The 14,955-nt window shown below is 44.9% G+C and overlaps 1 protein-coding gene and 1 long non-coding RNA gene across 2 annotated transcripts; one reads left to right on the top strand and one right to left on the bottom strand.

Moving 5' to 3' along the window:
• Positions 1-2,068: 2,068 nt before the first annotated feature.
• On the bottom strand, positions 2,069-2,632 carry LOC103638238 (uncharacterized). The gene is made up of 2 exons (XR_558637.3): positions 2,516-2,632; positions 2,069-2,417 (listed from the first exon to the last, which is right to left on the bottom strand). It is a non-coding gene; the product is annotated as an uncharacterized lncRNA (long non-coding RNA).
• Positions 2,633-6,941: 4,309 nt separating this feature from the next.
• On the top strand, positions 6,942-7,793 carry LOC100282417 (uncharacterized). The gene is made up of 2 exons (NM_001155328.2): positions 6,942-7,053; positions 7,165-7,793. Exons 1-2 carry the CDS (start codon positions 6,988-6,990, stop codon positions 7,441-7,443), a joined length of 345 nt encoding a protein of 114 aa, NP_001148800.2. The 5' UTR covers positions 6,942-6,987; the 3' UTR covers positions 7,444-7,793.
• Positions 7,794-14,955: the final 7,162 nt, after the last annotated feature.

Below are 14,955 nucleotides of genomic sequence, written 5' to 3'. Positions count from 1 at the left end.
GAGGAAAGTAAAAGAGTGAGCTGATTCAAACTGTGAACAGCTAGGCATTGGTGCCTAAGTCTGTCATTTGATAAAATATCAGATAAATTACCATCAGTAGCTAACCGTAGCAATGAAACAACCAGCACCATAAGTTGTGCAACTTCATTGAACAACAAAATCGGACAAATTGCATCACTAAGAATATGAATTAATCCAAGTGTTGTGCCATCTAACAGATTTTAGCTTTCAATGACCGGCTATACAAGTCCACCTAAGATTCCAAGTACACATGACATACGAAAGTCAGAGAAGACAATAATAATTTTACATAGCTGAGAATTATTTTGCATAACTGAGAAACTGATGAATAGTTGAATACCCTGCCTTAGTGGCATCAAGTTGTACTGATTTATCAATGACAAAAACAAGCAATGGTGATCTGGAGTATTATACCCAGTGTTCGGGCTTATTCCTGTTACATTTTCCCCACCAATGGCAATCTAGCAAACAAACTATTCCTAAGCGACACAAAGGAAATCTGAACAAAACAGGATGTAGCCCTTCACACATGAAAAATCAGTCATCTTATATCTACTAACTTCCTATGGTTGCCTGCTAGATCTGTCGGAGCACTACCTGAACTCCACAGCTTGCCATATTGTGCATAGAACAAGCATCTCCAAGAGGCCAACATCGAGTGATGTCTGTCACTTCCAAGACGTCCGATGAAATAGTTGTTAAATATATGGAATATGTATAGAACAAGCATCTCCAATCGTAAGTAGATATAAGACCATGGTGAGCTCCAAGAATACGACTCTCATAGAAACACCCTGCCTTTATCAATATGATACTCCTCTAGAATAAATGGTCTTGGCTGATCAAGTTGTCAATCTATTAAAATGCAATCATTAAACAAATATAGGCAGAAAATCAATCATATTTAAACACTTGAATCATAAATGGTAAAAGTTTTGAGCATGTGCTCTGTATTATTGCATATACAAATTAAGATGGTTTTGGAAAGTAAGAATACACCTCCTCAAGAAAACATAGTGTGCATAATCCAACGACTTGATTAAATAAGATGTCAACAATAATGTTTTCCACAAGACAATTTATAATCTTGACCTGTACATGATATACGAAACATGAGAGAATTACACAAGTGTATGAAAAATATAGGTGGAAAATCTTTAAACATGGTATATTCCCTGAAAGAAGACAAGGGAAGGGAGCAAGAAAAAAATATATAAGATGCATTTTCTGTATTATGAACCAAGGATGATGCTAAGAAGTGTCTTCAAAATAATCATCCAAAAATTAATAGCATAATAGCATAGATGTTTTTCCCAGGTTACATTCTGCAAAGAACTATATTAAAGGAACAACTGCTACATACTAAACTGAAGTTTAACTTAGATATTTTGTAACTTTCTATTATGTAAAGATTTATATGGCATAGCATGCAATAGACAACTTCTGGTAATAACTTCGACACAATCATAAAGTCGTCAATGCAAATGTGTTTTAGAGCATAAAGATATAGTTCTTGTAAAGCATATTGTCCACCCCTGAAGCTTAAAGAACAAGAAGCACAACATAGGAAGTGGGATAGATGAAAAGGCATAAATAGTGCTTACCATGCCAACCTGATACAACTGGTTCTATACCTGTATCTTGTACTTCAAAAGATAACATTTGATGCAAGTATGTTTGAGTTCATAAGACATAGGATAGACTTGTTCAAACCCACTGCCATATATATGCACCTGTTTGATTGCCGAATAACTGACTAAGATGATCCAAGAGGATAACTATTTTCTAGTGGAATTTGCATCTGTGATTATCAACAGAAGGAGGCAATGTGAGACACAAGTGAAGTGCCAAGATTTGCACGGTGCTCTCTTAGCATCAACAAGCCATGATGAACGAAATCATGAGAGCTGCGTGCTTCCCCCAGTAAAAAATTGTCTCCCGCTTTCTTTTTTCTTTCCTTTGCTCCAAGCGTTCAACCAGCCGGCTCCATTATCAGCTGAGTAGATCACCAACATGCCCCTATGCATAAATGAAGTGGGGCAAAATGTTTCAAAATATGAACTGCCATTTCAGATAACATTTTGTGTTCCAATGTGCCCTTCGAGATGGGGTCAGGTGAAGACAGAAAGTTGTGCACACATCATCATTTTCAATCGACAGTTTGATAATACAGTCTTGACTTGTGACCAAGCTCTAACTCAAGATCACAATGATAGCTTGAGGTTGATGCAGGAACAACGTGAAGGATCAGCAAGGCGGGTGGGGAACACTTCGACATCAGGCTTTGAATCGGCCTCGCCGGGCTGCTCCTATCTCGATTACGCCTCTTTTATCGCACGGATCAGATGGGTCATGCGGTACTGGAGCTTCTCGTTCTCCATGGTCAGCTTCTTGTTCTGCAAGGTTCATGAGCCGAGTTGTGGTTATGTATATACGAGGCAGGTACCCACGGTTGTATGGCTGTGACGGTTTCAAAAGCCAAGTGATCGATTACCTTCTCCTTTTCAGTCAAGCATTCTGCAGTAACCACATCTAGCTTCGACTGGAGATCCTTCACGGCAGAGGAAGTTGCCTCGGATCCACTGCTCGGACCATCTAGCAAATTAATCATGTAAAAGAATAAATTAGCCACTGCCCTGGCCTCTCATGAACAAGGGCGTGCTTGGAATGGTGAAAACTTATGAAATTACCTTTGTTGTACAGCAGGGCTTCCAGCTTCGCTATGCGTATCTGTGAGGGTGGAAGGAAGCAAACATAAAATTAGTAAGGAAAGGTAGCACCGAGACAAACCACCTGTACAGATTAAAGCGTTCGTGTAATCACTATGAACAAGCATGACAAGATGTCAAGATTGCCACAGTCGTCCGTGTGGCTGGTCGATACATCACATCGCGATAACTTCTGGTAAAGAAACATACAATACGAGATAGCAACCCACAAAGTACAGCACTACAGCTTAGAGCAGCAGTTATCCACAGACCATATAGCCTAGTGTGGTCACTGGGTAGGTGAAATGGCGATTTAAGAGAAAATGGTCGCATAAGAACACTGGGAACGAATCAAATCGAAGAAGAGGCACGCATTGTTGTCCCTCCTCTGCGCAGATCTAGGAGAGCCCCTCCCGATCCAAGCCGTCGGCCCCATCACGACCCCCACTACAACAACAGCTATGGGAAAGCAGAGGAGGGAGACAACACCCGCCGAAAGACCTCATGACAGAGCAGATCCGGGCTCTTCACCATACCGACCGAGCTGGCTACCCAACAAAGAAGAGCATCCGATTCTGAATGCTAAGAGCACGACGGCCGGACGGGGGAGAGATGGGGCGGGAGTAGGGCAGCGGCGGCGGCGGTTGTGGGTGGCTTACCTTATCTCTCCTGGCGGTGGGCTGAGGCGGACCGAGGGCTAGCCAGCCTGCTCCTTTGCCATGGTCGCGATTTGGCGGGGGCACGGTGAAGCCGTCGAGGTGCGGCCGGCAGAAGGGGCCGGATTGTGTCCTTGGCCTCCTCTCCCCCTCTCCTGCTTGCCCAAGATCCTCGGCACCTTCTGCTGATGGCGGAAGGAGATTCCGCTGATGGCGCGGTGTTGCCTGAAGGAGACTGGATCTGCGCGCGCCATCGACGGCGTGGGGAGGAGGGCGTTGATGGCGGCCTCATATCCCTGTCATCGTGGAGCAGAGGGGGAGGAGGGTGGGCGCGGCGTTGATGGCGGATTCTCGAATCTGCGCGTTTGGGAAACGTGGTGTGGTGGCGGAGCGGCAACAATGGAAGGGGATGGAGGAGGGCATTGATGGTGGAGCAGAGGGGTAGGAGATCGCACCTTCCATCGACGACGGCGTGGGGAGGAGGGTGGGGCGGATCCTCGACCATCTTCCGTTGATGGAGGAGGGTGTTGATGGCGGGGTAGGAGATCCTCAGCGCGCGAATGACGGGCGGTGTCCCCTGCACGCTTGGGAAATGTGGTGAGGTGGCGGAGCGGCCTCGAGTTCACCTTGTGACGGGTGGGCCCTGGCGTCCCCTCGACTCCTGGCAGAATCGTGCACCATATGTATTGTGGACGTCTACACTACTGTCTTATATAGTAGCAAAGATTAATACTATTATCTTCTCAATCACGCGATAAATTTTAAAAAAACGATAGTATAAAGAGTCTATAACGTGTAGTACTTTGTAGAGGCCCTTGAAATCAGAGAGGGCCCTGTGCCCCTGTGGTTGCCATGTGCGAGGCGCAGCATCGCAGCGGTGCTCACATGCGAATGCCGCTGAAGAGTACTCGTACTGGTAAAAGCTGAAGGCAATGGGTACCGGACCGGTACCGCCGGATCGGGGACGACGACGCCGACCGGTCACATGGAGAGGCAGGAGCAAGAGCTGCAACGTGTTGGAGCAGGTGCCTTCCGAGGATACGTTTACACCGGCGCCGCGCGTTGGGCTAGCGCGATCTGCCGCGGCGAAACGGGCTAGCATTGCGCAGGCGCAGTGTGCTCTGGTCCACAGTTTTGTCAATTCTACCATTCTAGCAATCTAGTAGCTTCTTGGAGCTTAGATCGAGCAGCGGAAAGCAAAGTACTGAAACAACGTCGAGGCGCCTGGCGTTGCCGAGCCACCATTGTTGCCTGCTGCAAGTTGAACACAAATTTCAGAGCTTTGCTCCAAACGTAAGCGACAGCCATGACGATATGCAGTACTACTGCTGTAGACCCTAGTGGCCTTGCCCCTTTGTTTCGTACTAGTACTACTCTACGACTCGAGCTACTTGAATTGCAATTTGCACCCTCCGGCGGCACTCTACTCTGTTTTGTTAGACTATCTCCTCTGTATCTGTCATTTACAGTTTTCTCTAAAAGATTCCATCTTCTATATCTACTTTCTCTCCAACAACATACTCTAAATCACGTCCTCTATATGTAAATACATATATTAAAGACATTTTTAATTTTTTAATTTTTATACATACGTATTTGTCATACTCTCAAATGTATTTTACATATTTTAGTTTTATTAAACCGGTTGTTTAAAATATTCAAATAAATAGAGAACCGTTTAGAGAAACTCTACAAATAGAGGATCCAGCAACGTTCTCTAAAATTAGAGAACCGTTTAGAGACGTTGCTGGAGGGAGTAGAGGACGTCCTCGTCCTCTAAATTTGGGGTACAGGACCCTTTAGAGGGTCTTGTTGGAGCCAGCCTTACATTGTTTTGTGCACCGTCTGTTCGTGGAATAGAGTTTTTGCCGTTTATAAAGTGAACTTTAAAATCTAAGTATAAGGCTATCCGTAACCGTTACCTTTAAATTTTTCCCCTATTTTTCTCCCTATTTTTTCATCTCCCGCAGCGGTTTCCCCTAAATACTCCCCCTATACTCCACTACAACTATAAAATATTATTTTTTTATATTAACTATCAATTTTTTATCTAATAACAATTACTCGTGGCCCCACAACACAGTGATGTAAGGGATGAATAGTGATCATCTAGATTGAGGGGGAGAGAGAAGAGGACCACGCGGTATAGGGCTCGGCATGGGGCAGCGCTGCGCGCGTGGAGGGCCCCCTGCAGACGTCATGCAAGGGAAGAGGAGCTGCTGGCGGCAACCGCTGCAGCCAGCCTAAGGATGTGCATACTGCTCGAGATAGCTAAACACAAACAAACAGTACTAGGCACTAGCTTTAGCAAGCAGACCGGATACAATAAATCAATAGCCTGCCGACCCCCTCCCGAGAACGGAGATCTAGGGTACCTACCGCATGTTTGCTGCCGGTTCTAGTAGAAAACGAAATAGGTGTCTGGCGGTCCCGGGGCCGGGCCATGTGCCCCTGGGAGCCCCGCGATCTACAAGGCGGCCTCATCGTGAAAAGAATCCAACCCATGCTGTACTATCATCCACTCGGGAGGAAGTATATTTTAATTCTGACTTGAGTACAAATATGAATGACATTAAATATTACTATAAAACATATATCTCAATTTTAGATTCAATTCAAATATCTACTTACATATATCTATTTCCTTATCGGTAGTTTTTTATAATATAATAAAATCACTACGGATGAAGAAACCTATAATATAATGTAAAAACTACCAAGGTAAATTTTTTAATTAATGTGTTAATAATTAAATATAGAAAGTATAATAAAATTATAGATACGAAATACAAAAATGAAATAAATCCTAGAAGCATATAAATAAAATTAAATACTAATTAATATGATGAGTCTTATTAATATTACTCAAACTTAAGATTTAAATACCATCGGTTATATTAAAACTAAATTTATTGAACATTTTAAATAATGATACATGCCGTATATTTTATGAATAACAGTTAATTAGTTACAATTATAAGATCTAGATGATTTTAGAACAATGTATATTTTGTAAGCATTGCTAATATTAATTTTTCCCTATTTTAGAGAATTATTATGTAAAAACAAATACAAATATGTCTATTTAACATCTATATCTAAATCAAATGCTAACCGCATCTGTCCCTAAATAAACTTAGATTTAATCTATACCAAATTCTACTACTTTTACAATATTTTTGTCTATATGCTACTTCAGTTTAAACAACCTGTCTGAAGGGAACGCTGAGCAAGTAAAGGTGGACATGAGCCCAACCACGCACGCAGGGGCGGCAGTAAAGCGGAGGTGCCAGCGTGCTGGCATGGCTCGGCAGCCTTTGCCCTGCGCACCCGCTGGCGCCGCACATGCCGGGCCATAACTGCCCTCACCTCCCACCGTCCTACCGTGCTACGGTGCCACCCACCCACACCACCGTCTCCAGTCATCCACTGCCTGCCGCTCCCCAGTCCCAAATATCTCCTCCTCCTTGCCTGCCTCGTCTGCCATATAAGCACGGCGGGGTGGAACCGGACGTCCCTCGCTCCCAAATATCTCTCCCCACCTCCCCTGAGCTTCTCCCGACCTTTGGTCAGGCAAAGGAGGCGGCCAACAAGGACGAGCGATGGTGACCAAGGTCATCTGCTTCCTGGTGCTCGCATCCGTGCTCCTCGCCGTCGCTTTTCCCGTGGTAAGATCGATGCGCTAGCGCTAGCCTCACTTTCCTCAACCTCAAGAGCTAAATCTAGGCATTCTGCATTCCTGTACGTACAACTAATCGGACGATTTGCTCCTCGATCAGTCTGCTCTGCGGCAGCAGGTGAAGAAGGGCGGCGGCGGTGAAGGCGGAGGCGGAGGCAGTGTTAGCGGAAGCGGAGGCGGCAACCTGAATCCCTGGGAGTGCTCGCCCAAGTGCGGGTCGCGGTGCTCCAAGACGCAGTACAGGAAGGCCTGCCTCACCTTATGCAACAAGTGCTGCGCCAAGTGCCTCTGCGTGCCACCGGGGTTCTACGGCAACAAGGGCGCCTGCCCCTGCTACAACAACTGGAAAACCAAGGAAGGAGGGCCCAAGTGCCCCTAGAAGATCCACCGCAGCTCCCGTCCGCCATTGTCCCCCCTTCTCCGAATCTGGAACGTGTTGTTCATCTTCGACCACCCCCTAGGCTTGGCATTTTATTACTAGTATAATGCTAGTGTCCGCCCGTTGCTTAATCTGGAATGCTACCAGCCAGATCTCCATGCTCTCCTGTGAGCCACTCGGCAGAGTGAGGATTACTAGGTAGGGTGGCATGTCATGTGCTCCACCCTCCACTGGTACGAGTCAATCAACTAAAGCTACCCCCGGATTGATGAGGAACATCCCGCGCGATTAGTGGGGCATGTCATTACATTCATCAGCTTCTATATATAAACTAGATAAACTTTTTATCATGTCACTGGCCCACTACCACTACGCCTCCAAGATAGAGGCTTTTAACTGTTTGCCTACCTTACGGAATCTTCTTAATCATGGGTTACTAACACATGAGTTACTCACATAGCAAATTATTTACCACCCGCCTCCTGAATAATGACAAATAGTTAATTTTTCGGGCATTGATTGGTATAAAGCCTTTGTTGTTGTGCGCATCCTAGAGCATAGGGTTGTGTTTACACCTTTTTAGGGCGTCAATCACTCAACACGAACCAGCGGCGGTGCTCTCTGCACAGGGGCGGACTGCACAGGGGCCGACGGTCCACGGCTAGAGGCTGGACGGTCCGCGGCCTTGCACGAGGCTAGGATTTTCTGCCTGACGGCCGGACGGTCCGCGCGTGTGCAGGGGCGGCGGAAGATCGCCGGCGGCGCCTGGATCTCGCTCCCGGGAGAGACCCCGTCGAGGAGGAGAGATCCTAAGAGTTGTCTAGGCTCGGGCAGGCCGACCTTGACTCCTCTAATCGACGTAGAGTCGAAGAGAAGCGGAGAATTTGGGGATCGAGAGGCTAAACTAGAACTACTCCTAATTGTACTGGAAATAAATGCGAAATAGAAGTGTTATTGATTCGATTGATGATTACAAATCGACCGTATACCTCTCTATTTATAGAGGAGGGGGACTGGACCCTTTACAAACTGATTTCCGAGCGAATCCCGCGAATCTAGTAAACAACCGTAGCACAAAACTCGGAACCCTAATCTGTTCTGCGCTTGCGCGGATCGTCCGGCCCATAGGCGCGAACCGTCCGGACCACGGACCATTCGGCCTCAGGGCCGGATCGTCCGGTGCTCAATTTAGTGCCCAACATATGCCCCCCTGCCTTTTGGTGGAGCTGAGCAAAATAAAAGCATTTTAACTCGATATGATTACATCGGTTTCCTTAAGCATCTTGCCACATACTAGGATGGTACTGCTGGAGAAAACACCTGTTCAAAGCCTTGGGTAAATCCTTGCCTTGTAATGTTTGTAGTAAATAGGTGTTACCAGACATTACCTGTTTTACTTTGTAAGGACCCTCCCAGCTTGGCGACCATTTCCCAAACTTCTGGTCTTTATTCCTTAGAGGCAGGATGATCTTCCACACCAGGTCTCCTATCTGAAATGATTTTGCTTTGACCTTCTTATTGTAGGCCCTGGCTACCATGATCTTGTCCTTTTCTATTGCTCCCAAAGCTATCACCATCTTGTCGGTCACCTCATCAATATTATCCATCATTGAATTATAATAATTAGGACAGTTAGATCATTTTGTCTGGCGAACCTGACAGCATTCAAACTTATTTCCACAGGCAACGCTGCTTCCTGCCCATAGACAAGCTCAAAAGGAGATACTTTAGTAGCACTATGTTTAGATATTCTATGAGCTCATAAAGCTTCGGACAAAATCTTATACCAATGCTTAGGATTATCGGATATCTTCTTTTTTATCAAGTTAATCAATGTCCTATTACTAGACTCGGCCTGTCCATTGGCCTGAGCATAATATGGAGATAAATTAAACAACTTAACTCTATAATTCAGCAAATTCACGTACCTCCTTTGACATAAAAGAAGTTCCTTGATCTGTAGTCAAGGTCTGGGGAATGCCGAATCTATGAATAATATGCTCAGTTATGAACTCAATTACCTCCTTGTGTGTCATGTTCTTCAAAGCAACGGCTTCAGTCCATTTGGTAAAGTAGTCAGTGACAACCAACACGAACCGATGCCCCTTTAACGATGAAGGATGAATTTCTCCAATAAAGTCTAATCCTCATCCTCTGAAAGGCCAAGGCTTGATGATAGGATGTAATTCGGCTGCAGGGACCAACTGTAGGTCGCCAAATTTTTGACACACTTGGCAACCCTTGTAGTACTTGAAACAATCAGCTATCATGTTAGGCTAATAAAAACCAGACCTTCGCAACAGCCACTTCATCTTTGGAGCCGATTGATGGGTACCACAAATTCCTTCATTTACTTCGACCATGGCTAATATAGCATCATTTGGGCCCAAGCACTTAAGCAGGACGTCGTTGACTGTTCGGCGGTAGAGTTCATCACTCATCAAAACATACTTGAAAGTTGTATGCCGAATGTTCTTATATGTCCTGACATTGGGATTTCGTAAATAATTAGTTATGGGTGTCCTCCAATCACATGCATCGACTTCATTATCAGCCGAATCGATTAGGAGAACTTTCCTGGTAACCCCGGACGGTCCGGCGTCTTCACGCGGACGGTCCGCGACCTGGGGAATTGGCCCTACATCGGTTATCAGATTTTCAGTGTTGTAAAATCTCCCCCGCTTTATCCGATAACTTGATGCCTCTTGTGTCAAATTGTTAGCTCTATGGTTCTCAACTCTAGAGAAATGTCGAATACTGAATTCGTCAAAGGAATGGATTATGCTCCAACATTTTTCAAGGTAACTATTTAGAGTACCATCAAAACATTGATATTCTTCTAACACCTATTGGACAACCAGCTGAGAATCACCAAATGCCTTCACATGTTTTACTCCCATACAATTTAAAAGTTCCAAGCCGAATAAAAGGGCCTCATATTCGGCTTGATTATTAGTGCAATAAGTTTTCAATTGGCTAGAGAAGTCGAAGGAGACATTACTTGGTGAAACAAGTACGATGTCAATTTCTTGCCCTTCATTGCAAACCGATCCATCAAAATATAAAGTCCAAGGAGTAATAGTGAGGTATGACATGTCTAGTTTATGAATATCATTAATCCGATGTTCTACAATAAAATCCGCTACGACTTGACCTTTCATAGATTTCAATGGTTCATAGGCCAAGTCATATTCTATGAGTGCATAAGCCCACTTACTAATTCTACCACTCATAATTGGGTTATGCAACATGTATTTGATCACATTGGCTTGACCAGAAACAGTGCAATGACTAGACAGTAAATAATATCTACACTTGGTGCATGCATAAAACAAGCATAAGCATAACTTCTCAATAAAAGTGTACCTCGTTTCAGCATCCACCAACCTCCGACTTAGATACGTCACCACATGCTCCTTTCCTTCAGTTTCTTGTGTTAGAACAGCCCCAATGACCTTATCTCCAGCTGCAATGTATAATCGGAATGGTACTCCTGCTTGTGGTGCTTTTAATATAGGAGCCGAAGACAAGTATTTTTTAATGAGATCAAATGCTTCCTACTGCTCTGCCCCCAAGTGAATTCGGCATCATTCTTAAGCCGAAGGATAGGGGTGAAGGCATCAATCTTTCCAGCTAGGTTAGAAATAAACCTTCATAAATAATTCACCTTGCCGAGAAACTTCTGCACTTCGACTTTACAGGTCGGAGGTCCCACATTCCGAATAGACTTGATTCGGTCAGGGTCTATCTCTATACCATATTCATGGATGACAAATCCTAAAATCTTACCAGCCGACACTCCAAAAGCACATTTACGTGGGTTCATTTTCAAACCATACTGACGCATTTTAACAAAGGCTTTGAGAAAATCAGCTATATGAGAACTAAACTCAGCCGATTTGACTACAATATCATCAATGTAGACTTCCACAGTATTTCCTAACAACTCATGGAAGATCAAATTCATAGCCCTCTGATAAGTAGCACCAGCATTTTTAAGACCAAATGTCATGACAACCCATTCAAATAAACCAATGAAGCCTGGACATATAAAGGTTGTTTTAGACGTATCCTCTTCGGCCATGAAGATCTGGTTATATCCGACATTACCATCAAGAAAACTAATAATTCTATTTTCTGATGCATTATTGATTAATGTGTCGGCTATTGGCATGGGATACTCATCTTTAGGAGTTGCTCTATTTAAATTGCGAAAATCAATGCATACTCTAAGCTTACCTGACTACTTCTTCTCCACCGGCACAATATTGGAGACCCATTCTGCGTATCTGCAAGGTCTAATAAAATTAGCTTCTAGCAGCCGGTGGATTTCGTCATTGATTCGTGGGAGAAGATCTGGACGAAATGTTCTAGCTTTCTGCTTGAAAGGTCTGAAACCGGACTTAATAGGCAGCCGATGCTCTATGATCTCTCGGCTTAATCCAGGCACCTCAGTGTAATTCCAAGCAAAGCAATCTGAATATTCCTTCAATAGACCGATCATCTCATTTCTAGGATCGGTCTCCAGGCTCTTGTTTACAAAAGTCAGCCTTGGAGTTTTACCATCTCCTATGTCAATCTCCTCCAAAGGATCAGCCGATGTAAACCCCTGTCCTAGTTTATCAAGATCTCTGAATTTCTCTATCATGTCCCCCACAGAGGAATCAGATGATCTTTGTGTGATGGCGGACTTTCCGGTCTCGGGGACTGGATCATCCGTAACACTGTCTTTACGCTGCGGTAGATGTTCAGTCTTAAAGTCCGAACTGTTTTGCGAAAGACCAGACCATCCAGCCTTAGAAGCCGAACTGTTAGTGACCAAAGACTCATGAACTTTGTGTGTACTCATCATTTAAACTTTATTTAGGATTTAGCCGATTCTCCATCGGCTCTAGCATTATAGGAATGAAACCCTTCTTATCTATACTTATGAACTGATAATCAGAAAAATCTACTCATGTGAGACATGTAGTAGTCTCATAAATCTAGAGTACAGGGGCATCAGCCACAGCGATACAGGCCGATACATCAGCATGTACTTGTTCTACATCATCGCCTACCCATTGTATTGACATTTGATGTAATGTAGAAGGTATACATTGATTGGAATGAATCCAATCTCTGCCTAGGATTAAACTGTAATTTCCTTCTACATTAGCGACGAAGAATGCAGTAGCAAGGGTCTTAGTCTCGATGGTTAATTCAACGGACGTGACTCCCCTGTCTTTGATCGAACTATCAGTTCCAACACCGCTAAGGGTCATGTTGGTCTTGACAAGTTCGTCATCTTGTTTACCTAATTTTCTGTATAATGAATAAGGCATTAGATTTACAGCCACCCCTCCATCTACCAACATTTTAGCAATCGGTATCCCATCAATGTGACCGCGCACGAAGAGCGACTTTAAATGAATTACCGGTTCCTTTGGTCTAGTAAAGGCGACTTCTTTAGGACCAAAATCAAACTGGGCAACAATAGGTTCATCGTCGTCGACAATAGTACAGTCGGCAGAAAATGTAATAACATTTACATCCATGCCTGGGCGCTCTGGAGAAGCTTCATACTCGACCAGGTCTTCTCCCAGTAGGTTGTCCTCTTCCATTGATGTTGGCATGCCGTTGGAGGCTTCCTGGTGTGGTGCGGACGGTTCGGACTCTGGGGGCGGACGGTCCGCGCCTGATGCAGATTGTCCGGCCTTATTGGCCAGGCTATCTGCCATACCTGCAGGGTGCTGCACAAGTGCTGTTTTATTTTCTATTTTTGTGGCTGTCTGTTTTTCCTCAACGGTCTTTGGTCTCCATTTCTTTTGCGGTGGCGGGTACTGTGGATGTGTGTCATTGAATATCTTTTCCGCCTCCTTCTCCTGGCTCTCCTTCACTCTTAGGCGCTGTAATTTCCGCTTTTGGGACCGTGTCAATCCCGCTGGGCACCATCGAGGCATGGAGTATTTTGGATCGGTTGTTTTGATGGGAGCCGTATCTTCTTTTTTGGTTGTGCTGGCCGATTCACCAAAAATCATCGGCCCTTTATTATCTTCCTGTATGACAACATCTGCAGTACCTATTTTGATGATGTCCTTTTTTTGTTGTTCTTTCGGTCGCTGCAGGTATATGCCCCCCTACCGGATTGGTCGGCCTTTGAGGCCGAGTACTCCGACACTCTTGTTGGGCCTATGCCTGATGACCGGATTGAGCGGCGCTCAATCGGTCTTGTACTGGAGGTGCCAACCTGTCGAATACATATGTTTAGGGTGCCCCCCAAGCGGGGTACTGTGGCATCCCAAATGGATATGGTGGCATGCCCCACTTTTGATTTGGGACATATGGTGGAGGTAAATATGTGTATGGATATGGCATAGGCGGATAAGGGGGTGGAGGTGTCCATGTAGGTATGTTAGGTCTCACTTGTACAGTATGACCTTTCATTTCTTCCGATTGGTGGGGTGGTCCAATCGGCCTGACCTGACGTTGCTCATGAATGGGTGAGCGGGGTCGCTTTGCTGGCCGGTCACTGGGACCGGCCTTCTTTTTCACGTATTTAGACAATAATTGATCGAAAGTCGGGCCGGTTTTGACCAACCGACCAGCTGCCTTGAATGTATTTGTTTTCCACGTACCTATGTCTGGTCGTCGTGGTTTGAAGGTACGTGGCCGTTGCGAGTCTTGAGTAGGGCCGGACCGTCCGCTGGAATTATCCGAACCGTCCGGCGTGGTCCCGGACCGTCCGCGCCTGTGTGTCGGACCGTCTGGGATGCGTAGCATGGGTTCCTGCTCCTTGGCCCGTACTTGCCCCCTAGTGCCGGAGGTCGTGATGGTCACTTTAAGAGTCTCCACTCCATCGGGAGTCTTCTCGGCCACTACTTTCCTGCAAGAAATTTTATGATTCTCATCGGCCTCTCTTGTATTGCTGATGACTATCTCTTTGCCTTTGCCTTTATCAACTGTGTTTGGCCGAACCAGGACCTTCTTGCCCTCAAAGTTGATCATGTTCATCGGAAAGGGCTCCGTGTCCACCTGCATTTCCTGAAATTTCAATCGTCCTTCGTTAATGGCCGATTGAATCTGTCGACGGAATACATTACAATCATTAGTGGCATGAGAAAATGAGTTATGCCACTTGCAGTATGCCCGACGTTTTAGCTCGTCGGCGGATAGAACAGTATGATTTATCTTAATGTTGCCATTTTTGAGTAATTCATCAAAAATTTTATCACATTTACCAACATTAAATGTAAACTTAACCTCCTCTTGTCGTTTCTTTTGAACCGGCTGCAAGGAGGAACAAGTCGAAGATTTAGCCTGCTTTGGCCAAATCATTTCAGCAGTAACACTTCTGTTGATTCGTCGTCCGAGCTACTTTGGTCGCATTCTACAATATGGACATTGTGACGAATTGTTTTAGCAGTTTCTTTGCTTCGGTTTTCACAGGCCAAAGCCCTTTGGTGTAATTGTGCTAGCGTAAAAAAATGGATGCCTTCTAATCTTTCTTTTAAATAATATCGCAGACCATTA

Source organism: Zea mays, chromosome 9 (genome assembly GCF_902167145.1).
Source record: "Zea mays cultivar B73 chromosome 9, Zm-B73-REFERENCE-NAM-5.0, whole genome shotgun sequence".
NCBI classification, from domain to species: domain Eukaryota; kingdom Viridiplantae; phylum Streptophyta; class Magnoliopsida; order Poales; family Poaceae; genus Zea; species Zea mays.
This window is presented reverse-complemented; position numbering and strand designations above follow the sequence as displayed.